Raw genomic sequence first — 25,799 nt, 5'->3', positions numbered from 1 at the left:
ACTTTTTATTTATTTTTTTTTTTTTCTAAATACGGAAGTGTCTTCGGGAGATATAAAATGGTCGCATGTTGACGAAGCAATGTATCGGGAGGCGTACGGGATTAAAAATTATTGGTAAATTTTTAGATTAGGTCCACCTCCACCTCCTCAATTTTCTTTTAAATGACGACTTGAAATGGTTTTCGACTATGCTGAATACGAAAATCGCATCGAAATTTTGCAGAAATAAGTAGTTATCAAGATATAAAAAGTTGTATTATGCATTGTAATCTTTGGCGGCCATCTTTTTTACGTGTGTGTATTTGTTTATGGCGCGTGTTCACGTAAAAATATGGCCGCCGAAGAATACAATGCATAATACAACTTTATTTCCGCAAAATTGCAATGCAATTTGCGTGTTCAGCAATTCAGCATACTCGGAAACCTATAAATGTCGTCATTGAAAGGAAAATTGTGGAGGTGGACCTAATCTAAAAAAATACCAAATTATTAAACATTTCTCGAGCATGTTAGTGAAATTTATAATACTTTAAAAAAAATTAAAAAGAAACAAAAAAGTTTTGAAAAAAAAACTCACCTTTCACGAAAACAATTTAAAAAAAAACCCAAACTGACTAAATAAGTAAAAAAAAAATAATTAAAAATCTCGAAACTTTATTTTCATGAAAACAATAAAAAAGTCCTGTTCTCTCTATTTTTTTTCTTTGAGAAACAAATATATTTCTGACTTACAAATGCGGTAGAGACTCATTATTTTTACTTTCTATGGTTTTGATATACCGCGTTTTTATTGCTTACAAAATGAGTGACTGATTTATCAGAACGTTGTAACTAAAAAGTGAGCACCACTTTCAAATGTCGAAATAATGATTTCTTTTTTACATTTTTTTTAATAATCTGTTTAATTCAACGTCGCCTTTCGCACTTTTACAGACATTTTTTTAAAAAAGTAACTAAACCATTTATTGATAATTTGTCACGTGTACAAACATTTATTTATTTACGTAGGCTTAACTCCTTTCATGAATAAGAAACGTTTTACTCTTTAAGAATAAGAAAAGGAAAAAGTTACTGAACATTTATAAAAGGACTTCTTTTCATGAAGGCCAGAGGAATAGTTGGCCGAAAATTCGTGAAACAACAACTAATAAAGATGAGAATAACAGTCCGCAATAAATAAAAATGGTGCTAATGCAGAGAGTGATCCGCGCTATTTTTTAAATCATATTTCCACGTTTAAATAACGTTTTATGATGTTTTTTTATTCAATTGTAAGGTTAAAGTACAAAATAGGTACAAAACATCCTTACCTCCCCATGTTAAGAATGACTTTTTAAATAATAACATTATTTCAGCACGGATAACCCTCTGCATGAGTGCATGAGTAATCTTATATAGAAAAACAAAAAAAAAACTCAAAAGCAAGCAACAAACTTTTTTTTTGGCCTTATATAATAAAGAAAAGATGTGTAAATTAAAAAATTTGGAAGATAAATAAATGAAATATGTTTTTTTTTGTTTTTTTTTACTTATCGAGTTAACAGAAAATGAAACCTTTCGTCAATTCGTGGCTGTGAAATGAATCGAACCGGAAGTTCAGTTTTATCAACAGACCAAACAGAACAGATTCGCAGAAACGATTAAATAAATATATTTATTTTATTTAATATTTTAATTTTAATTAGGTAAATTTATTTTAATAACATAAAAACATACCTCGACTCTAAAAATGGGTTGTCTGAAAATTTCAAATAAATTGGTAACGCATAAACATGGTTTTATTTGTTTAGAACGAACCAACTTTACATTTATATATATATATATATATATATATATATATATATATATATATATATATATATATATTGTACTTACATCATATTTTTGGGCCATTTTGCTCCCACCTGTAGCACCTCCTGCAACAGTTCCACCTCCTCCAACAGCTCTTCCTCCTCCAACAGCTCCCCCTTCTCCAGCAGTTCCACCTCCAGCAACCGATCCTCCTCCTCCAACCGCTTTTCCTTCCCCAACAGTTCCGCCTCCACCAACAGCTCCACCTCCAACAGCTCCAGTTGCCCCGACAACTCCAGCTCCTCTCCCAACAGCTCCACCTCCGCCAACAGATCCAGTCCTCCCAACAGCTCCACCTCCTCCAACAGCTCCGATCCCTCCAACAGCTCCACCTCCTCCAACAGTTCTGCCTCCTCCAACAGTTCCGCCTCCTCCAACAGATCCACCTCCTCCAACAGTTCCGCCTCCTCCAACAGCTCCACCTCCTCCAACAGTTCCACCTGCTGCAACTGGTATACCACTTGGATTCATGACTTTAGCTCCACTTCCTCCAACGTTAAACTGCAAACAAATAAAATGGTTCGTTTTGAATAAACGTTTCTTGTAGAATTTGTATTCAAAACTACTAACGAGACCAGTAGAAATTCCACCGCGGCATCTTACATATGTAATTGTGTGGACGTTCAGCGTGAATGCATACCCCGCGATATTATTGTAACCCTTTTGTTAAAACTGCAAAAGTGTTTATCTAAGTAATCTGGTTAATGTAGTGCCAGAACATATCTGGTTATTACGGGTTGTTTCCAATATCTGGATAGGAGACTGTGACATATTTTCATTGTATAGACACCCGGCGCAAAAGAAAACCTCACGATATCGTTATACCGGCTGTAGACAGAACAAATACTACGTTTGGATCCGAGCCAGAAAACCAATAAAGTATATTTTAGTTTCAGTTACGGCTTAAAGGAAACATTTTTCGGGTCTGTATTACTGTACACATAGATTCAAAAAAGTTGTCAAAAAACAAATATATAACAAATAAATGTTATCAAAGGCAAGATAAGTTACTTTTCTACCAAACTGGATATAATTTTCGTGTTTTTATTCAATTTAACATGTTTATTCAGCTCGAAAAACATGCAGTGTTTACCGATGTATTGGAAAATTCAAGATGGCGGCCGATTCTCTCGTTAACACAGTAAGTTCAGGAAAAGGTGTTATAAATAATAAACTAGACAAAATACTATTAAAAACCACCGAATATATGTCAAGTTATGTCACGGTAACATATATTGAGCGAATTTCTAACAGTATTTTGTCTAGTTTATTATTTATTATACCTTTTTCCAAACTTACCGTGTTAAAGAGAGAATCGGCCGCCATTTTGAATTTTCCAATACATCGCTAAACACTGTATGGTTTTCGAGCTGAATAAACATGTTAAATTGAATAAAAACACGAAAATTATATTCAGTTTGGTAGAAAAGTAACTTATCTTGCCTTTGATAACATTTATTTGTTATATATTTGTTTTTTGACAACTTTTTCGAATCTATGTGTACAGTAATACAAACCCCATTTTTCTTATTTGACTTTTTGTTTACATCGCGTCTTCGGTGATTATGAGATCCTATTTATGAAGAAAAATAGAATATTACGAACGTTAATGTATACACTAATAATTTGATGTCCGTAGTATGTTATTACCTTTTTATTCTTCTTTTTAATAAATAGTATCTTGCGATCAAATAATTGATAATCTGGAAACCGTAACACATTTACGTAAGTACGTACGTTAACGATACTACCGTATTAATATATAGATTTATCCGTGGGACATATTGAAAAACAATAACTCAGAATAAAAACAGACGTATTAGATACGTTTTCAAGCCAAAACAACGCATTATTACAAAATAAACAGTTATTTATTTTGTTTGAAATTTATATTGAAATTTTAAATAAATTTCGAAGATATACTTCATCATCAGTATGTCTTTCTTTCTTGTTTTTTATGTTGTTGTATGAGCATAGAATCAGTAGAAGTCCGTTGGTTGTTTTTACGGTAGTCTTTTTAAATGTCGGAACAGTGCGTTGGTCACGCGGAATCCACGCAAGGGTTTGGGTTCCTTGGTATTCAAACTCAACCAGCGCATCTATCAAGGAACACAAACAGTGAATAACTTAGCCCAGGATTGTCCCGGAATATGTTGATGTTCAGTCGTTCATTTGTACATTGAGTGTTTTTAATTCTTTTTTTTTTTCGCTACAAAAAGAACTTGAGCACGAATTGAACACTTTCATTGGTAATGGCTATCCAGAGAATTTGATAACTTATCCTGTTGCAAATCCAGTAGAAAATGCAATTCAACTATATCCATGGGTCCCTCGAAGTGTCCCGTTTACTTAATACTACCTTGGATTAACATTCTGATCCCCATCTGGCATCAATTGAAATGAATGGCTCTCGTCTTCAGGAGGCCTCAAGTTTTGACAAGCTTCTGGGCTTGACTATTACTCCTGATCTTAAATGGAACACGTACATCAAATCTGTTGCCAAGGCCGCTGAAAAAATGGTGGGATCTTTCTATCGATCCAGTAGATATCTCACTGTTGATGCTATTCTCTATTTATATATAGACTAATGTATACCTATTAACCCTTATCCTTGAGTGGCCTCTGGGCCTTGATAAGTAGTGACACCCATGTAAAAAAAAAGATGCTGGTTAGTGTTTAAAGTGACGAATTATACAGTCTGTAACAAATTGTTTCCCGTCTGCTGTATTACGTTTGGGCTTGGTGTAAAATCCGCATTTCTACTGGTCACGAAAGATAGTTTGCTTTACATCACGCAAAGCAATGTTATATATGAATTCAATTGCAAGTAATCTGTAAGCTACGTAGATCGAACCTCCTTTAATTTGCAGACACGTATTAACCAACATATACCGGCAGAAAGTAAACTGGGCAAAATAGGTCGTTCTCGCCCCTCCTCTACCTTGGGATCTGCCCTTAGCCTACACCTAATAGAAAGTCTAGCTTATACCAATGCATATCAAATGGACTGTTTTATAATCTTACTCCGGGCTGACACACAAAATCATTAAAAGGTTTTGGAGTCAGTCTCGATTTTCTCATGCAGGCCACCTCTGTCGGCAAAAGGAATTTATTAAATCGTTGGACCTGTTCGAAGATATGTTTTAATCATTCCTATACCTCTGCTACCTTATTTGTCCTGAGATTATATATATATATATATATATATATATATATATATATATATATATATATATATTGTATTTTGTTTACAGAAAGTTGTTAGATGAAACAAGTCATTGGTACCGTCGGTTTCAAGCCCGATAATTAGGACCGTTTAAGATATCCATAAGTATGAGTATTGGCTGAAGAGAGCTTGATATGGATATTTTAAACGGTCCTAATTATCGGGCTTGGAACCGACGGTACCAATGACTTGTTTCATCTAACAACTTTCTGTAAACAAAATACAATATATAAATACGCTCTTATTCGGATTTTCTTTTAATTGAGAACTCTGCTGGATTTCTTTTTTAAAAAACTAATCATATATATATATATATATATATATATATATATATATATATATATTATTTCACACGAATTCTTATTCGTTTTTTTTTTCAACTCGTATATCCCCCAGTATTTGCTTTTTTTCTGTACAATTTATTCGGGTTTTACATTTCTGTGTTTTATAAACAATTAATTCCTGGTGATTATTTTCTTTCTTGTTCTTGACCTTCGGGCCGGGATCAAAGTGTAGTATCTATTCTGCAGATGCTGCACTTAAGATAATTTTTACCAGTCAATAGAGGGGAAACCCACTATACTGGGACAATTATTATTTTTGGTAACCAGTGCCCCCTTTCTGCCTACTTTTAGGGGAGCTTGTTTTTACTCCACATTAAAAACGGCCTTGTACCTAATTTGCTTTGGTGGGGAAGCAAATAAATACATTATTTTCTTTCATGTAATATGCAAATGAGATAACCTCTTGAATATTGATTCCTTTTGAATAAATAGTACGCAGAAAAATCATTCGGAAATAAAAGTATATGAACATTTGTGCAACAGTGCGCTGCCTGTACACAGGGTGTTGCAAAAGTGTTATGTAACATTTTGACATTGAATATCTCGAGAACTATTAAAGATATAAAAAACGCATCTGGTATATTCATGAAGATTGTAATCTCAGGTTTTTCATGGAAATGTTAAAAGATGTTCAAGGTGAGAACCATTGGTCACATGCCACATTAAGACGATAGTCCAATTCCTGCCGAACTCGTCCTAGCATTGCATTGTTTAACCACATCTTCCGAAGTTTATGTGCGTCCCGTTTTCTTAACTAGACTTCGGAGTCTAGTGGGGGGTGCCCTTTTCTCTTCCTTGCCTTGCAACATCTTTCCCAGAAAAGAGACGTTGCGAGCCTGTCTCTGCTTTATTATTATTTCCATAGCACGTACTCGTCTGGGCTCAAATCTATGGTCTCCACTCGCCAAACTTCCACATAAAACACTCGTCTAGCTGAAATCACTATAAATAAATTCCCCCCACACTTTATCTGTGCCTTTATCTAAACGTAGATTCCATGAACAAAGCTTTTTTTCTTAGAACTTAGCCCCAGCGGAACTTTCTTCCGTTTATCTGCTTTCCAGCTGATTACAATTACAATGCTTACGTAAACAAGTTCTGGATGAGCCGTCCCCTTAAGTAATCGATTAAAAAAAATTCACCTTCTAACGATTATCACGATATTGTTCAATTGACTGCTGTACACTTATTAACCCTTATCCTCGAGTGGCCTCCAGGTCTTGATAAATGGTGACTCCTATGAAAAAAAAGTTCCAATCCAATCCCACAAAAATCACTTTTACTTAAAATGTTGGCAACCATCAGGTGGTACACCCCATATTCCCTGATGTCCGTCTAGAAAAAATTCTAACTAGAAAAAATATCGGTGAAGCCAATGCCAACAATAGAATCTTCGGATTCATGCGGTATGATGCTTTAAATCTTCAGGAATTACAAAGGGAGGCTAAGAGGCGCAACACCTTATTTAACCATGAACAAGGGAGAGGCGGTATTCTCTACATAACTATTACTTTAAATGCAGAAATTATATTTAAAGTTTTGGTTTTCTGTTCTTCTATGTCCATTTTTCCTCATGTTTTTCATTAAAATTTGTAGCGTATTAGTTGTCTCACAGGGTATTATCAGTGATCGCTCACTGGCAGTAACCTGTGGTGTTCCCTGGAGACCAAGTGACAACAAGTCTCCCCAGATTTCCAGTGTTCTCCACCTTTTGACCACTTGTGCAGATGATTGCATGTTATTGCAACAACCGTTGTCACTGATTTCTCGTTGGCATCGGCCATTGGTGTTTCCTGGGGGTTGGGTGACAAAATGCCTCCCCAAGGTACCAGATTTGAACTGCACACTTCCAGTGGGGCTTTGATCAGTACTCTCTCACCTCGGTCTTTCAATCCTCCCTGCCCCTTCACAACTAGTTGGTGTTATGTGGCGCCAGTCGATGTCATCTACACCATTTTTATTATTATTATTATTTTCCCGTTCATTGAATACATACAGCGCCTAGTATTTCCAAATAGATACATATCTCATACTTGCGAACTCGTATTGCCCACGTAATTATGTCTGATATATCATTAAATGACAAAGTATAAAAAGAAAACTTACTCACCCTGAAGCGTCCATTTTTCCAGTGGAAGTACCTCATGTAATCGTGCATGATTTCATAGAAGCAATCAGCGATGTAGTCACACCTCATCATTTCCATGTTGTTCTTGGGGTAGAAACCTGTGACAAATTCATCAATATGTTGGAAATTGGCCCATCCCTTGTTATAGAAAGTAATGTACGGAGGACATTTCAAAAATAATACCTCCAATTTTTTTTTATTCCGCCCGAATATTGAGAGTACATCGCGAATTGCGTTGTTAAGCTGACTGAACTCATGCATTCATGACCTAAAAGTATCATCCGTCTTTTTCATATAGTATGAAAAGCAACACCTGTCGTGGATGTGCCTCAGGAGCTGAGATGCATCATTGAACACCTTACAATAGTGCATTGGGAATGGTGGTGACTATGTAGAAAAAAATAAACCCTGGAGTACAAAAGACCTTCCATTTTAATGGTACTACTCCTGTATTCGTAGCTCTTCAACTTCAACTAAACTTCAACTTTAGACAAAAAATCAACTAATTTTTAGTTCAGTTTTGTTTCCTTGTTATACGGCATATCAATACTTTTCGGATTATTTAATGCTGAACCCAGTTATTTTAGAAATAGTATTCATGTTGCATCCATTTATCTTGTAGAAGGTTTTTTTTTTCTTCAAGCCTTTTTTATCCTCAAGCCCTAGTTTGTAGGATTTACTTTGTCTGTTTTTAATGGATTTTATCGTTTTTAGTCCTTGCCCTGCAGAACATGAATGAGTTTTGCAATGGGAGAGAGAAAACAATTAGAGGAACCTGGGGCAAAATGAGATAGCGGGGTGAAAGAGACACCACAGATAACTGAAACAGATAGAGCGAGAGAGAGAGAGAGAGAGAGAGAGAGAGAGAGAGAGAGAGAGGAGTCTGATCAAGAGATCACGTGGTAACGCCTTGCCGCCAACGTCTACCATTGTTTTATTCAGCCCCGTACATAAAAAAAGGGGTAAGTATTCAAAATTTTTATCTATTTTGATCTGTGACGAACTGTAGTCTGAGAGTGCAGAAAGCTGGGTAGCCTGTCAAGGGGACTGTGAGAAATGGGCACACTACGGCTGTGCAGGTCTAAACGAATGCAACAAGACCCCAATCTTCATTTGTGAGCTCTGTGAAGACTGACTTATTCAGACCAAGATCGGTCTCGTTTTGCCCAATGCTTGGGGCAAAACGGGACAATACAATTAGCTGAAAAAATAATCTGTGTTTCTTTTGAAAATAATTTCTCATCTTTTTTGTTGTTTTGTGTGGCATTGTCTTCCAATACTTTGAATGTTCAGTACACAGAATATTGTTTATATTATTATTATATTATATACTGTCAATAATTTTCCCCACTTTTTATCTGTGCCTAAATCCAAACGTAGATTCCATGAGCAAAGCTTCTTTTTTAGAACTGCACGCCAGTGGAACTCTCTGCGACTTGCCTGTTTCCCACCTGACTACAACTTGGACGTCTTCAAATCCAACATAAACAAACTCCTGACAAACTGCCCCCTTAAGTAAGACACTCTATCAAAACCCCAATACTAAGGATTACTACAATACTATCTCGTTGATTACTGTACACGCAATAACCCTTATCCCTGAGTGGCCTTCGGGCCTTGATAAATGGTGACCCCCCCATGTAAAAAAATATATATATATGTCAAGGCTACCTTTGACTCGACAGTACTTTTTCGCTTAAGTATCTGGTTTTGCCCCAGGTTCCCCTACAGTATTAATATTTGGTACATTTTAAGTTAGGAAACCGGCCAGGAAGTGTGGGGGGGGGGGGAGACAGAAAGAGAAGAGGGAAAATGGGAAGAAAGAAAATGAATTAAAGGTGGGTTGTTGTTTTTGCTTTTGATTTTACAGAACATAATTAAGTTTTGCCAAAGGAAATTAAAAAAAAAAACATCAATGGTGGGTGCATTTCTTCTTCGGAAACCAATATATTAAGACAGCCTGATCAGTTAGCACCAGTTCTTTAGTAAAAGAAGACAATAGGTTTTACGTTTTAAACTACCCGCATATAACAGAGCGCACTCCGGATGCCCATGCACAGCCATCGTTCATCGCTTGCAAACGTTCATTGAGAAAAGTCGTGATTATGTAGAAAACAAAATTCTTGAGCACAAAATATTGCTCGTTTTAATATTACATTTCCCTTCTTCATAGTTCTTCAACTGTTCTTTCTCTTTAGAACATACATGGACAATCGATGCCTGTTCGCATGACCACGGGGTTGAATACCGGAAGCTGTCTATACCTACAACTTAATCAGGAAGTGACGTAACACTTTCATATGCATCGGCCTTCTTTACTCTCGGTAGCCACGGTTAAATATGTTAGTGTTAGGGTTAGGGTTAGGGTTAGGGTTAGGGTTAGGGTTAGTGTTAGGGTTAGGGTTAGTGTTAGGGTTAGGGTTAGGGTTAGGGTTAGGGTTAGTTCCATTTATTCATATGTAAGTGGGTTAAATGTCACTCCTTCGTGAAAACTGAAATGGTTTTGTTTGCGAACTGTAAAAAATTCTAAGTAAATCTATATATCTATAAAAGTGAACGTGTCTGTCTGTGTGTCTGTGTGTCTGTCTGTCCGTGTACATTTCCCTACGCAATAACTCTGTCAATTTTAAGCCTACAGACTCGAAATTTGAAATACCGGGTACTGAGATTTGGGAAAATCGATGTGACGGGTGTCAGCCAGAAATTTGGCTGTTAAGGGGTCAAATTTCAACGATTTGACCTTTAAGAACTCTACCAAACTCCTCCGACAATTTTGGGTCTAGACACTTGAAATTTTAGATATCGGTTCCTTGAACCTGGATCTAACTTAATAAAGTAATTTGAGCCCGAAACTATAAATTTTAAGGGGTCATAATAGGGGTCAAATTAAAAAAAAAAATTTATACTTTTTTCTTTTTTTGCTCAGCATACACCTCCAAACACCCGGGCAACGCCGGGCTGAAATGCTAGTATTCTATAAAGTTCCTTTTTTACTAGTTTTAAAAAATTGCTCATCATAAAATAATATGAGCAAAATAATTTTGGGTGTTTAAATATTAAAACATTGCATTATTTTGCATTGCTTTTGCATACGGATAATTAGTCGCGAATTAAGAAAGCATCTCAGGAGTTCAATTTCTTCTCATGCACGTTGTAAACATACGCGAAGCGGTTGCATGGTTATGTTCCATAAGTGAAATACATTTCTAATATGGTAACACTTACAAGAATTGGTAATCTCCAAAAATGCCGTTAGGGCTTACAACATGGCCGCCAGAAGAGTCACGTGATCCGGTTGATCCAAAACATGAATCGCCGTATTACGAAACCGGAAAACGCAAATTTAAAGCAAACTTTGACAAACAAGCATAATAATTAAGTACAAAAACAGTTTTTCAATATCATAATAATAAATAATTTATTTAGAACGGTCATTTAATTTTTTGTTGAGAAACAATCACAGTTTGTTTGTTTTTTAAAACAGTGTTTATAAAAAATATTTTATTCAGAGTTTTTCATAAAAATGGTATTTAAAACAAGGTGTTTATTTTTTTTAAGATGTAATGTTATAAAAATATGATGTAAAAAAAACAGTTTATATTTAAACGAACGTGCGTAGACATTTTGTAAACATTGTTTTTAAAAAATAAAACATAATACTTCTATTATGTTTTAAACGACTGTAATAGTTTATTTTGGAGGTATATTTCATAAAGAAAATTGACAACCCACTTTAAAAACAGAAATTACGAGTTTTATATATTTTATTCGCAGTTTTTTGTTGGGGGTGTCAAAAATTCCGCCTAAAATTCTGATACACCTAGTCGACCACTTGTTTGTTCTGAATAAAATACTTTTTATAAACACTGTTTTAACTAAAAACAACCTAAGATTGTTTCTCAAAGTTTGCCTATTTTTATAACAACATTATATCAACAAAAAATTAAATACAAACAAATTGTGATTGTTTGTCAAAGTTTGCCTTCAAGGCTGCGTTTTCCATTTGCACGATTCATGTTTTGGATCAACCGGATCACGTGACTCTTCTGGCGGCCATGTTGTAAGCCCTAACGGTATTTTTGGAGATTACCCAAGAATGATAATATTACATCGGTAACAAAGTAGTAAAAAAAAAACTGTTACGTGCTTTAGTCTAGAGTATAGCACACAAAAAAATTAAAGAGAAAATAACCGAAATCGACTCCGAATTATTAAAAAACAATTTTTATTTTACGAAAACGAAAAAAAATAATTAAGCAACATTTATAAATAAACACTTCGTTGGTACTAATATTACAAAAAAACAAAAATTTACGGAATTTTTGACACTCCCAACACAAAACTGCGAATAAAATAGAAAAAAAAAACTCGTAATTTCTCATTGTAAAGTGGGTTGTTTATTTTCTTTATGGAATATACTTCCAAAATAAACTATTAAAGTCGTTTAAAAAATAATAGAAATATTATTTTTTATATATTTAAAAAAAAACCTTTACAAAGTGCTTGCGCGCGTTCATACGCCCATTTTGTTTACGTAATGAAATCAATTGAAATTTACAATTTAAATTTTTTTCAATTTTTTCACTTTAAAAATCTATCAAAATTTTTCTATTCGTTTACAGTTTTACGATATTTTCAGGTTCAATGTGAGATTTTATGCTCTTTCCAATAAACGGAATATAATATTCTAGAAAAGCTTTTTTTAAATTCACCCCATTTTAAAATGTATATTAAAATGGAAATAATTTTCTCAACTCAAATTTAGGTATCACAAATTGAAGATAAAAGATAAATAAATGAAAAAAAAACAATTATTTGCAAATTTCCCTGAAAAGTCCAAAGTTTAAAAACTTTTTTTTGAAAAACCGCGTTTATTTTTTTTTTTTAAGTGAAACCTTATAATCGTGTTATATTGCACAGAAAGTTTCGTTTAATTACAATTATTTCTAGTTCATTCAAAGTTTTTATTTTAGATATTAAAAAGAAATTTACTCCATATCGAAGAAATAAAATATATTAAATTAAAACTCATGGATTTCATTAAGAAAATAAAAAAATCGAAATCGCTCGACTGTTTTTTTTTTATCAGCAAAAACTGGTTAGTGAAATTGGACTATTTTTCTCCTATGACGGCACATTGTTACTTACTTTTGTTTAAAACCAGCAATAGAATGAGACATTAATTCTGTCGCTTACAGGCCACCATAGTTACTAAATATATAAACAAAAGGAAGACGGTTATCTCCCAGTTTTCCCACTTGTGACGAGCTGAAGTCGCGATATTTTTTAATATTAAAGTATTTTATTTAGAAAGGACATGGAATATAAAATATAAATATGGATAAATTCTTAACAATGAAGAATGGAAGTACTCATTTAATAGTATTTTTTATAGGTAAGTGATTTTTTGGAATTTATATATGCATATATTTTATCTAAGTAAGTTAAAATGCGTTGATTTTCTTTAAATATTTTTAAAAGAAAACCGATTTAAATAAACAAATACTGCATAATTTGCTATTAAACCTAATTTTTTAAATGTGGTCTTTGCTCCTTTAAGGGAAAAATAATTAGTGTTTGAATTACATTTTTCAATTAATCATCAGCTTTGAAAGATAGGAGTTCGAATTATTCAATTTTTTATCACGCATTTTTAATGGCGTTTTCTGACACTTTTAAAGCATGCATGGTCCCGTGTGAGTGCACAGTGAACGAGGCATAAAAAATGACTAAGTTCAGCATCCTCCCTCCATTTAGCCCCAAACGTCCCCAGGGGACGTCAAATTCTGGTGAAAATGAACAAACGGTGCAGTTTTACACCTTAACATATGTAAATTTGAGTTTTGCTACATGCAAATAAAGAAATGACTAAGTCCATCATTCCCCCCCCTAATTTAGCCTCAAAATTCCCCAAGGTCTTAGCATATTTAAATTTGAGTTCAGCACCATGCAAAACTGCAAAATAGACATACACAGAAATTTTGGGACAAATATGGTAAAATAGTTCCAAAAATGGAGTGTTTTTATTCGCCCTAAAAGAACCTCCGGGGCACACCAAAGAGTTATCGGGAAGTATAGACAAACAAAGTTATATAGAAATCAGTTACAACTTTTCAGATGGTTAAATAAAAAATAAACATCCAAAGCATAACTGTTTTTTTTTGTTTTTTTAAATAAGCATAAAAGTGCCAATTTTAGCCATTTTAACTCGAAAGGGACCCCTAAGGGATCAGCAGTAGTTTTCCGGGAAAACCCGTTCTGTTACTTTTTAACTCATATCATGTTTAATGTTTGTGCAAATTTTTTTTAAAAAATCCAAAGCGTAGTTATTGAGAAAAGTGCGGACAGACGAACGGTAGAACGAACAAGGGTGAATTTACAAGTCCACCCTCCTTTTATCAGGGGGAGGGGGCAAAAAAGGAATCTTTATTTAAAAAAAGACGAAACAAAAACAATTTAAAAAATATATATAAATAAACAATCCGTTCGTACTAATATTAAATTAAAAAAACGTAAAGGTGTAAGGACAGTAACTCTTCTAAACTTTAAGTCAACTATTTAAATAGTATTATCAGATGGATTAGAAAACACATAAATCAGTTGATCAATAAAAAAAAATTAAGATGAGAAAATGTTATTTACCCGAAACTCAGATCTTTAACTAAATGCGTAAGATGCCTTTGCGAAGTCGAAAGAGTTAGAAACGCGAGGTCCACCTTAAATGTCAACAGTCTTTAGTATAACTTGATTTTTTAAGTGCAGTGTCTTTTATAGAAATTCTTTGGTTGGTTCTAGAAAGTTCTTTTTGAGTTAAAAAAAAAAGAATACTTTTTTCTCTCTTGAAGATGTTCTAGTTTGTCCTTAAATTTAATTAAAAGAACATTATGTATTTTCTTTTATTTTATTAAATATTAATAATCATTTATTATACGGGACCTGTGGAAATTCCACAGGGGACTCATTCATATGTAATATATTGATGTTGGCATTCTATAGATGTTCAGAGTAAATTGAGACGCTCTGATATTATTCTTGCTCTTTTGTTAAAACTGCAAACTACGCTTAAATATAATATTTTAATTCTTGCGGATTTCGTATATATTATTATAGAGTTAATGTTCTATCGGCGTTTATATATATTATAAATTGCGATTTCAAAAATAATATATATATATATATATATATATATATATATATATATATTCATATGACTAGCGTGCATCAGCTTAAATCGAAACCAAAAACAAAACTTATGAAGAATTCTTAATAAAATTATTTAAAAAAAAAAAAGATTACTGGAGTGCTATTAGCTATAATCGAAACCGAAACCTAAACTTTTGAAGCATTCTTGGTAAAATTATTTCTAAAAAAAATAAATGAGATGAGTGCCATGAGCTATATTCGAAACCGAAACCAAAACTTGTGGAGAATTCTTGGTAAGATAATTTATTACAAGAAATGGAAGTCCATAACAACTAAGCGTCACTAACTCCGATGTAATTGTGACACAGAAAATACATAACACACATTCTATCGTATAAATATATAGATTATTATTAATTATGTTATGCATTTTATATTCTTAATTACGATGTAATTATTTATTTATTGCAAAATAAATAAATAATTATTCATGGATGGTCACATTCAATGCTGCCAAGACTAAACTGGTTTCCTTCAATAATTACAAGAAACCTTCTCTGCCACCAATAGCAATGCCCAGTGACTCCCTGTCTGAGAGTACATCTTTCAAACTGCTTGGCCTAACGTTCACCGGAAACATAAGTTGGAACAATTATATTGAAAACATTGCCAGGGCCGCTGCGAAAAAGGTAGGCTCTCTCTACCGTGCTAGAAAACTACTGACACCTAAAAGTATCCTGTACCTCTATAAGGCCATCATTCGCATATGTATGGAGTATTCTTGTCACATTTGGGCTGGTGCATCTGCTACTAGTCTCTCGCTCCTAGGCAAGGTTCAAAAGAGAGTCGCCAATCTGATAGGCCCTGAACTGACATCTAAGCTTCAGCCTCTGTCCCATCGACGAAACGTTGCATCCCTCTGCCTGTTCTACAAGTATTTTAATGGTGGATGCTCTGATGAACTGCATGCACTTGTGCCCCCACGACGTAGACACCCTCGACAAACCCGAAAAGCAGCTAAATCCCACCCCCACACAGTAGAGATCCCTAGATGTAAAAGATGTTTCTACTCCAGTAGTTTCTTCCCCAGAACCACTAGACTCTGGAATTCCATTCCAGGTTCCTGCTTCCCTAACTGTACTGACATGAAGAAGTTCAAGTGCAACGTGAACCGACATCTTGCTGCCCAAATCCCAACATAGTGCCCCAGTAGTTGCTGCCCCTGATAGTAGCTCCCTACACCAAAGTGGCAATGCGCCTTGTTTGGGGTGAAAATGTAATTAAAAAAAAATTAGTTATGAATTATTAAAATATGTATATACTATAATTGTTATACTATTAGTGATTTATAAATTTAATATATAAAATAGTATATGCCTGTCTGTCTTCATATTTTCAAACTCTATCTCCTCCGAGACTAAAAGTAGCAGAGCGGCGCTAGCAACCTCAAATGATAGGATTTTTTACAGGCCGTTCTTTTAAAATTTTAAGAGGTAAAAAATTGCCAAAATTGATAAAATCGTTAAATGTTTCGTACGTTCATCTTATTTCATATTTATCTTTTTAATCGATTTAAGTTCGTGTCGCTTTGGTCCAGTGGTACGGCCAGCGGGTGTGAATTTTTTTTTTTTTTTTTTTTTTACATGGGTGTCACCACTTATCAAGGCCCAGAGGCCACTCGAGGATAAGGGTTAATAGGTATACATTAGTCATTGTGATTTAAGCATAGTAAACAGTGGGAATTTTGTAACTTGGATTACTTAGGGGACGACTCAATTAGAACTGCATTGGTTTCGATTTTTGCTCTTGGTACCGAATTACTTTCTTTGAAGCTTTTAAAATCACGACTTAATAATAATATATACAAAATTTTGACAAACTAATATATCATATTTAAGCGTATTTAACGCCCGGGAAAATCCGGGCTCTCCCCCCCCCTAGTCAAAAAATATATTGTAAGGTAAGAGATATACAGTCTTATGGTAAATATCTAAACACAAACAGTAGTATAAATAATTCCAATGATGAATCGTCACCGTTTAATCTTAAAATGCAACAGATACTATTTTTAAGGAGTTGTGCATGTGGATATTCTTGTGAAGCAAGGATTGCGCAATCCAAACTCACACCTCTCCAAAATCGACACTGGTGGCAGGAAGAAGTCTAGAATGGCTGGAGACGGTATTGAGATAAGTAAAAAGCGTATTATTATTATTATTATTATTATTATTATTATTATTATTATTATTATTATTATTATTATTATTATTATTATTCATCGGACTACTGTTCTCATCTTTAGTGTGATTTTCACAACGGTTCGGTCGATGTAACCTCCGACCTTCTTCAGGTGTATCTTGTTGAACTCAGGTGGAAAGAGATGCAAAAAAAAAATGGTAGTAGGCAGACAGACAGTCTCGAACCCGTAGCGCGAAGGAGGAAAAGAAGGTGAAAAAATAACGTTTTTGCTGTTACGTCCATTGCCACACTGGAAGTAACCAAGATTAAAATTAAGGGTATGAAAAAAAAAAAAACGAAAAAAGGAGATGACTTTCAAATATATCGGCGAAAAAAGCGACCTCTCCTTGTAGGAAAATTCCCAATTGAGGGTAAAGGCATTAATGTTTTTAGCAAATTTTTCGATATTTGTCGTCCAATTTACTGAGCTTCAAAACAATGCCTATCTCGTGAAAATCAGTCGCCTCTGACGAAAGTTTTAGGCAGATATACATACATACAGACAGACAGACATGATGATTGCTGTATCTTTCCAGATGATCGCCGTCACATTGAGTTCTTTTAATCTTGTCATCCATGCCATCTCAGATGACTCTGCACTCCCACCGCCGATTTTCAGATCTTGGAGCAGATTTGACATACAAATGAGCAATTTCCATCGAGTTGACTTTCTCTGGAGGTTGAAGAGTATTCCTATGAACAATCAAATATCTTCTCAGACCAGCAGTAAACTTGCAAACTTTGCTGTATGTTAAACAGATCGTTTGGTTCGAACTAATAGGTGCAAAGTTGACCTGAACAGGAGTTTTGTGCGACTTAAGGTGGTTGACGTAGCCAGAAGCACTCGTTCACAAGTGTCGCATTTCTAGCTTTGTGTGATATGGTTAAAACCGTCAATTAAATCTTTGCGAAGCTCACGCTTCAGATTGCTGTGGGCCTGCTTTCTTTTCTCTAGAGCATCACAACTTTCACGTACAAGCTTTCGCCACTTCGGCCATTGTAAGAGTAAGTTATTCCCATGTGTCGATGTCGATTTTGAAGAATTTCAAATTATTCTTTGTAGAGTCGCTGAACCTCTTCCTAGGCTTGTGTTGAGGGCGCCTGCCATTTTCCAACTCCCCGAAAAAAATTTGTTTTGGCAGCCTACAATCTTTCATTCGAACCAAGTGGCCCACCCAACGCATGTAAGATCTGATTACAAGGGTACGTACATTTTAACAGACAGGTAGGATTTATATTATAGATGATCGATGATCAGAATTTGATTAAATCTCTATTTTTTAATTAAATACTATAATGGCATACGTGCTTCAGAATTGTCCAATTTAATCTCTACTTTTTTTTTAAGCTTGTTTGACCGGTTGGTCTAGTTCTTTTCACCAAGTCGCTGTTTCGATCCCTCATTATTATAGAGTTTCTTACTCCAGTAGCTTTGTTTTAAAAAACTGCAAAGTTTGGGAATTCTTCCTGATCACCGTTTTCCTGTTATCTATAGCATTGGTTTTTGTAAGACTAAGGTCAAGTCTTTGCAATAACGAGTTTTGTTTTTTTAAGCTTCTTGCATCAATCGGCTCCTTGTCTGGAACAGTTTTCTATTTATAAAGTACTACACCCATCATTTTTTTTTACACAGTGATCACCACTTATCAAGGCCCGGAAGTCACTCAAGGATAAGGGTTATTGCAAGTACATTACGTTAGTGTGGAGATTTGATGAAGTGTTTACTTAAGGGGGCGGTTCAGTAGGAATTTGTTAACGTTGGACTTGAAGACATCCAAGTTGTAGTCCGGTGGGAAGCAGGCAGACGGAACAGAGTTCCACAGGCGTGCAGTTCTAAGAAAGAAACTTTGTTCATGGAATCCACGTTTTGATTTAGGCACAGATATAGAGTGGGGGAAATTTTTCACAGTGGATTCAGCTAGACGGGTGTTTTTCGTGAAAGATTAGCGAGGGGGGACCAGAGATTGGAGTTCAGACGAGCACCTGCCATGGAAATAACGATAATACACAAAAAGGCAATAAATATTAATCGAATATATAAAAAAGTTCTATATGTCTGTCTGTCTGTCTGTCTCCATATTTTCAAACTCTATCTCATCCGAATATAGAAGTCGCAAAGCGGTGCTAAGGGCCCTAAATGATTGAATAAATCGTTAAACAACAAAAACAACAACAAAAAAAAAGAACAGCGAACGTGATGGAAAAATATTTAAAAAAAAAACGAAAAAATAGCATAAATAACCCTGTTTGAATATTAAAACTTAAAAAATCGAAAACAAATATCTGATATCTCGGCTCGAATCTTAAGATAACGACGCTGCCACTATACCGACTGGTCTATGACGCGTGGGCGAAGTTATGTCGTTTTTTATATTCAAACTAATTAAAAAAAGAACGCTTTTTGCGCATGCATGTTTGGTTAGATTGTCATAAAGGAACGAATTTTTGCTACCCCTCCCAGTAGAAAAGTACCCAGTTTAGGTTTCGATTTTAGCTGATCGTATCCAAATACTTTTTTCCTTTTGAAATCACGACTATAATAATTTATGCGAAATCTGGACAAATTAAAATATCATATTTAAGCCCCCCTATTACATAATAGGTGAATATTTGAGTGTCTCGCTATAGTTATATAAATGTTTGGCAAATTCTTCAATCAGATTTATAAAACTCACACATCCGTTTGAAATCGTCAGCTCTATTCCAATGCCACTGGAAAATTTGGGCTGGGACCAGAATTTCGTAATACAGTGGTACACGCTTGATTTGAGATTCACTTTTGGCTAGTATAACCGGCTTCCGCCAAAGGAGGTAGTTTCTAGTCAATATTTAATTCACATGCAGTTTCAAGATGCATGTATATACCTGTGTCATTGTAATACCGTTTCCTATTCTAAAAGCTTTTTTTTTCAAAAACAACAAGCGTGTGGAACTCTCTCCCTGCTGACTGTTTCCATCTTATCTATGATTTTGATATTTTCAAGACTAAGGTCAGAGGTCATCTCCTATTTTTGATTCAATTGTTTTACTCTTCTCTTTAAACTACGTGACTTCTCGCGATGTTTCGAGCGATTTCAATAAGAATAAAGTTTAATATCTTTATGCATTGATTTTAATATGTGGAAAGGAACATCAATAGAGTTCAATTTTATCCGTCCTGAGACGGGTATTTTTCTATTTCTTGATAAAAACAAAATCGTTTTGGCAATACTAAAATCGGCAACCAGACAAACCTACACAAAACAAATGACTTACCGTATTCACGGGCTAAATACCTGGCAATGGCCATAGTCTCGGGCATTCTCATACCACCGTCTACCTCAAGGACAGGAACGCACATGCTGGGCATATCTGTTGAAAAATAAGCGTGAAAGTCGTTGCAAAAGTCGGCTTATTTTTCTTTACCGGATCCAGTAAAATCAAAGAAAGCGTTAAAGATTTACATTATATAACAGTAAAGTCAAGGAAGCAGGGGCCTAGGAGAGAATTCAAAAGCCAAGCATTTCGAGGAAAGAAACTATTTGAGTAGAAGGATCTATGGTATCTAGGAATCTCTGCAGTGTAAACGCGCAGTCCGAACACTCCTGCTCTTTCTTGACGTCACTCACGATACTTATTCACTAGTCCGAATTTTACCAAATGTTTTTTTTTTTTGCTTGATCTGCAGATATGAAACGTAAATTTACGAAAACGTCCTTAATGTATGATGACTAGGGCTACGACAACAGAATATTTTTATCATTGTTTTGACTCTCGCGTATATATCCGACACAGTTAGACACCGTTAATAAACCGAGAACCACATCACTCTATATAAAAAGCATATAAGATATCAACGGATACACACTTGAGAGTTGAAACAATGAAAAGAAAATGCTGTTATCTCAACCCTAATGATGACGTAGCTCATTGTATTGATGTATCCTAAGAAATTACTGCATTCATAATTCATTGCATTATTATCGGTGTCAGGTTCAGGCCTAATCCAAGTGGAGTAAGGTAATACGTTTGCCTCTTCAACATTACCGTTTTAAAAGGCCACAGTGATTCACCTGAAGATAAGCCTTCTTCATGTCCAATATGGCAACATCAGAGCCTTCATGCCACCATTCCCTCAACTTCTGTGCACATGCATCTGTATTTGCTGTAAATGCATCAACAAAATCAATGAGGTCACTGGAATCCATCACGCTTCACATTGTTCTTATTTGTCTGAACTACCGCCACTAACGAAATTAGGTCTTAGTTGGACTTACCTCTTTTTCTCGCTATAGCACCAACCATCCATTTTTCAGCCATGAATCTAGTTTGTTTTTTATTCAGATTCGGCCTAAATATGCTTGACCACAGGAAACTCTAGTATTCTTATATTTAGTGTCCCCGGTGGTTATCCAGCCGTCCATTTTCATGCAGTAGTCCATTTTTTTTCTTCTATTGGTCCTGTACAGCACTGAAGTCTGGCTCATCGATTTTCACGCAATAAAACTGGATACCTTTTCCATGAGGCAAAATACCCCACCAGATTCAGTAAAACATACTCCATGAGAAACATTCCTTACACTACTTTTATTTTTGCAATTAATTAACACACCTAGCATTAAAGCGTAAAGTACGTCTAAATATAATATTTCAATGTATACATATATATTATTGTAAGACAAATTATCTATTGATTATTATATTGTTTCCTATATATAGTGTGACAGTGGTGTTGATGTGGCTTAGCAGCAGCCGCATGACACGTATGCAAAATACCACGACGATCCATGATGTGACGTCACGGTGGAGAAAGAGACGAAAAAGAAAATGTGGGAAGAAATGAAGGAAAGATGTATGAGGTGCTTTCAATAAGTTTGCAGATGTTTTTATATGGGCACTTTTATTGATAGTACACACATGAAACTCAAGTCACATTTGAAGTAATCTCCTCCGGTTGCAATACAATTGTTGTATCGTTCCAATATATATATATATATATATATATATATATATATATATATATATATATATATATATCTTTATGTATGCGTAAGCCGTGGTGAAGGCGACCTTTCTAGGAGAAGCAAATCTCTGATTTAAAAAACCATACAGCGGAAGACCAGTACCCGCATTAAGCTGGTCTGCAGTTTAATTTGTTGCTGGCTATCTTGCTCTTGCTTGTTGCTGGATCTCAACATTTTGAACCGAGAGAGAGACTTAGCTGTCGTACAAAGCTAAGACTCTGTAACATCATCTGTGTATAGTACTCCCTCAGGCATTTGGGCTCATGGACTTTAAGTGTCTGAGGGAGTGGCACTCGTCTGACAAGACGTTGCAATCATCATGTATGCGTATGTATTTGTTTAAAAAAATTGTCTACAAATTCTCGCTGCCTTTTTTGTATTTACAGACATGAAACTTAAAATATAGGGTAGTCAAACCCATGCGAAAGTTATATTTTGTTTAACCGGGGGAAATCTGTGACAAAGTGCGAAAATGAAAAAAATAAACAGCACACACACACACACATACACACATACACACATATGAAATTTTTTTTCGTACCTACAACCATAATAAATTTAAAAGTCCAACCTTCTGGTGAGAAGCTTCCACTTAGCTTGTCTACATCTTTTTTCAGTCTCCAGGTGTATATGTACGTACGTCTATAAACGTGTGTGTGTGCGTATCCCGTGTGTATGGGTACGTGTAGAAGTATATGTGGTAATGTGCGGGTGTACATGCATATATTTTTACATGACGAGTGTGTTCGTGGGGTGCGTGGGTGTCCAATCCAAAGTTTAATAAAAGACTTGGTTTTGAATAGAGGCCACACAAGTTGCTCACCATTCCATGTTAAAAATGTTGGAAGGGTCATATTCAAATAGGTCTACACCTTATTTTCTATACCCAGGTCCCTCCTGCTCCTAACTCTGCCCGCCCTACACCAATGTTTCATTCATTCACACCGAGGAAGACCGGATGATCGGTCGAAAATATGTGCTTTTGAAAGAAACATTCTTGTAATTTTTCTCCCGCTAATTTTTTTTATTAATTTTTTTCCTTTTCACCTTATCATGCTGGTTGGTTGGTTGGTTGGTTGGTTGTTTTATGGCATATCAACCCTTTTCAGGTCATTTAATGCCGAATCCAAAGATTGAAGAAAAAATATTTAATAGAATATATTTGTTGTTTTCAAGTCGGTTACTATGTAACCCATAGTTGGAACCCTAACAGGTACTACCACTCTGGGTCAGATTGGACTTGGGAGCAATGGCAATTAAAGGGTGGCTCCACACTCCCCAAAGCCCGCAAACTGGATCCTCACCACTGGATATAGTTTAAGGTCATATCCAGGACCCCGCCTTATCATGACATTTTTTTTTAATCGCAATTTTCCATTAAGCGAGGAACGAAACCTGGTTAGCTAGCCTTGGTTTTCATTTTTCTTTTTGTACCTCAAAAGAATTTCATATGTGTGTATGTGTGTGTGTGCGGGCGCACGCGCGTACACGCGTGTATGTGTTAATGTTTGTTAATATAAATTGATTTCACAAATATAAAAAAACACCCGTTTTCAAATTCGCCCATCACTCACCTTTCCTGTATTTGTCCCATTCGTTGAACTCGAACCTCTTGTCCGTGTATTTAACTCCGGCAGCGGCGAACATCATACGAAGGATCTCGGCACGTCCACGGCCATTGAAGTAATACAGAGTGTAGTTCGGCATAGCGAGAAAATCGGCGAAATAGAAACAAAGCAATGAACAACTGTTATCGGTTTCACATGCGATTTCCGTCGCCTTTCGCTAAGTTTTTGTATATTTATACTATTTCGAGGCAACAAACAAAACAAATTTGACAACTTGATTAATAATTGGCACGGAATCAATCGAAGGAGACAGAAAAATAATTTCATAATTCATATCTCTTTGTTCTTGAGGGTCATCGAGTAAAATTCTTTCGGCCAATTAAGTATTTGTTTTGGAATTTATTGCAGACAATAATAACGCTCATTGTCTGCAAATTAACCTATTCTAAAACAATTCTTCACACTCTTTTAGATCAGGAAGTTTCTGATTTTTTTAGATGAGGGTTGGTTATTCGTATTATTTGGAATCTTCGAATATACATTTTCATTTTTATAGATCTACTACAGGGTGGTCGCCAGAAAAGCGGGAAATTCGAAGGTCAGCTTGGATCATGAATAAAATGCGTGATTGCTATTGTTTTTTATTGGTTCATTTGTTATCGAACTTGGATTTCTAGGTTAAGACCCTGCAGTGAAGTGCACAGACGACAATTAGAGTATCTATGAGGTTAATATAACAGCTGTATTTGAAAACTTTGTAAAAATAAATCGTTGTAATACGCCACAATCGCGTTGACACACCGATTCTCGCCAGATCACCGAAGTTAAGGAACGTCGAGTCTGGCCACTACCAGATAAGTGACCATTTGAGACCGCAAGGCACTCTATGTACCGCGAGGTAAAATGCCAGGTTGGGAAACTGGCACGGTCTTTCCTTCTTTCGAGGGTAGATGGGCCTCTTAAGCCGTAGTTTAGCAGCCCACGTCACAATAAAAAAGTACCCTTGATACACCTAGCGAAGAATCAAGTATTCAGATACGGATAAGTTTTTAATTACACTACAAATTCGTGTTGTGAGTTCAATCTCGGCTGCTGTCGAATGTTAAATTTAGAAGTGGACCAGGCGTTGCCCGATTTTAAATCTCTCGTTAAATCTCTTTACAAAATGAAGCAAAATTAACGGAAAGAAACTGAGACATGTTGATGAGAGTATTACATTGTTTTTTTTTTCGAAATAGTTAACTTCTTGTAAGTCAAATAAAAGAAAATACTCCATCTGAGCTCGAAGCCCAAAACTATAACAGTGGCTTATGTACGATAACCCTTAGGCCAGATTAACACAATATTTAAAAAGTGCTTCCAAACCTACTTGTTCTCATCTTGCGTGTCATTTTCACAAATGATTCGGTCGATGTAACGTTCTACTTTTTTTACGGGTATTCTGTCAAACTCAATAATGTTTCTGTCGAACTTAGGAATCCGGACAGAGTTTCGAACTTAACTGTTTATTTATTTCACGGGGTTAGATTGCTCTCGTTCCATCAGCCATGACTGGATAGAGGTCCTAAGTAATTCACAATTGTATTTTTTGGTCGCCCACACTGAATATTGAACCTTCAAACTTCATGTTAGCAACCACGACAAATAATACGTGAAGAAGGTCGAGGGTTATATCGACCAAGACATTGGGCTAATAACACTCAATATGCGTGTAACATGGGTACAGCCGCAGCTTAAAAAAAAACAAAACAAAAATAAATATATCCGAGTCGGGTTTTTTTTTCTGTTTTAGCAAAAAACAATGTCTGCCTCATCTTTTTTTTTATTGTCCATTTTGTCTGCCAAAACATCGCCGTCTGGATACCAGCTTAAAAGTCTCTAGCCGCTCCCACAGAGCCACACGTCCATCTCACCCAGTCTCTTTGCTCCTCCCCGCTGACCACGTCCTGTTCTTTTTTCTTTTATTCTGATGCAAGCCCGCTCAAACTTGCGAATTTGTATTGCGCTCAAACGGCTGCTACTTATACTTTTGCTAGACAGCCATTCTTCGGCAGCTGCTGATATTTTCACACGCATTCATATGCGCTCTGTTACGACAAAACAGAAGTTTGAAGATTCCAAATAATACGACTATTTTCGGTTAGTTTTACTAATTTTCTACAATTGAATTAATTTAATGTTAATTGCTGATATTGATAATTCATAACTCGTGCAACTTTCTCAGCCGGATTGGATTCGTCACCGCAGAATTTTACCAAACCTGAATTAAGAAAAAAGAAAAGTTATTTACTTGTCTCC

At 35.4% G+C, this 25,799-nt stretch overlaps 1 protein-coding gene across 1 annotated transcript in view; it reads right to left on the bottom strand.

The window, feature by feature from the left end:
* Positions 1 to 23,640, bottom strand: part of LOC145265689 (S-crystallin SL20-1-like) — a 34,291-nt gene extending 10,651 nt beyond the window's left edge. The window contains exons 1-5 of the mRNA XM_080121748.1: positions 23,508 to 23,640; positions 20,186 to 20,281; positions 7,532 to 7,647; positions 2,310 to 2,352; positions 1,876 to 1,913 (exon numbers count right to left, since the gene is read on the bottom strand). Coding sequence (XP_079977874.1) covers positions 1,876 to 1,913; positions 2,310 to 2,352; positions 7,532 to 7,647; positions 20,186 to 20,281; positions 23,508 to 23,640 — 426 coding nt within the window. The remainder of the gene's footprint in view (positions 1 to 1,875; positions 1,914 to 2,309; positions 2,353 to 7,531; positions 7,648 to 20,185; positions 20,282 to 23,507) is intronic.
* Between the last annotated feature and the right edge of the window lie 2,159 nt (positions 23,641 to 25,799).

This window comes from Euprymna scolopes, chromosome 40 (assembly GCF_053919585.1).
Source record: "Euprymna scolopes isolate OS-2025 chromosome 40, ASM5391958v1, whole genome shotgun sequence".
Classification (NCBI taxonomy): domain Eukaryota; kingdom Metazoa; phylum Mollusca; class Cephalopoda; order Sepiida; family Sepiolidae; genus Euprymna; species Euprymna scolopes.
Note: the sequence above shows the minus strand (reverse complement) of the source record. Positions and strands in the feature narration are given on the sequence as shown.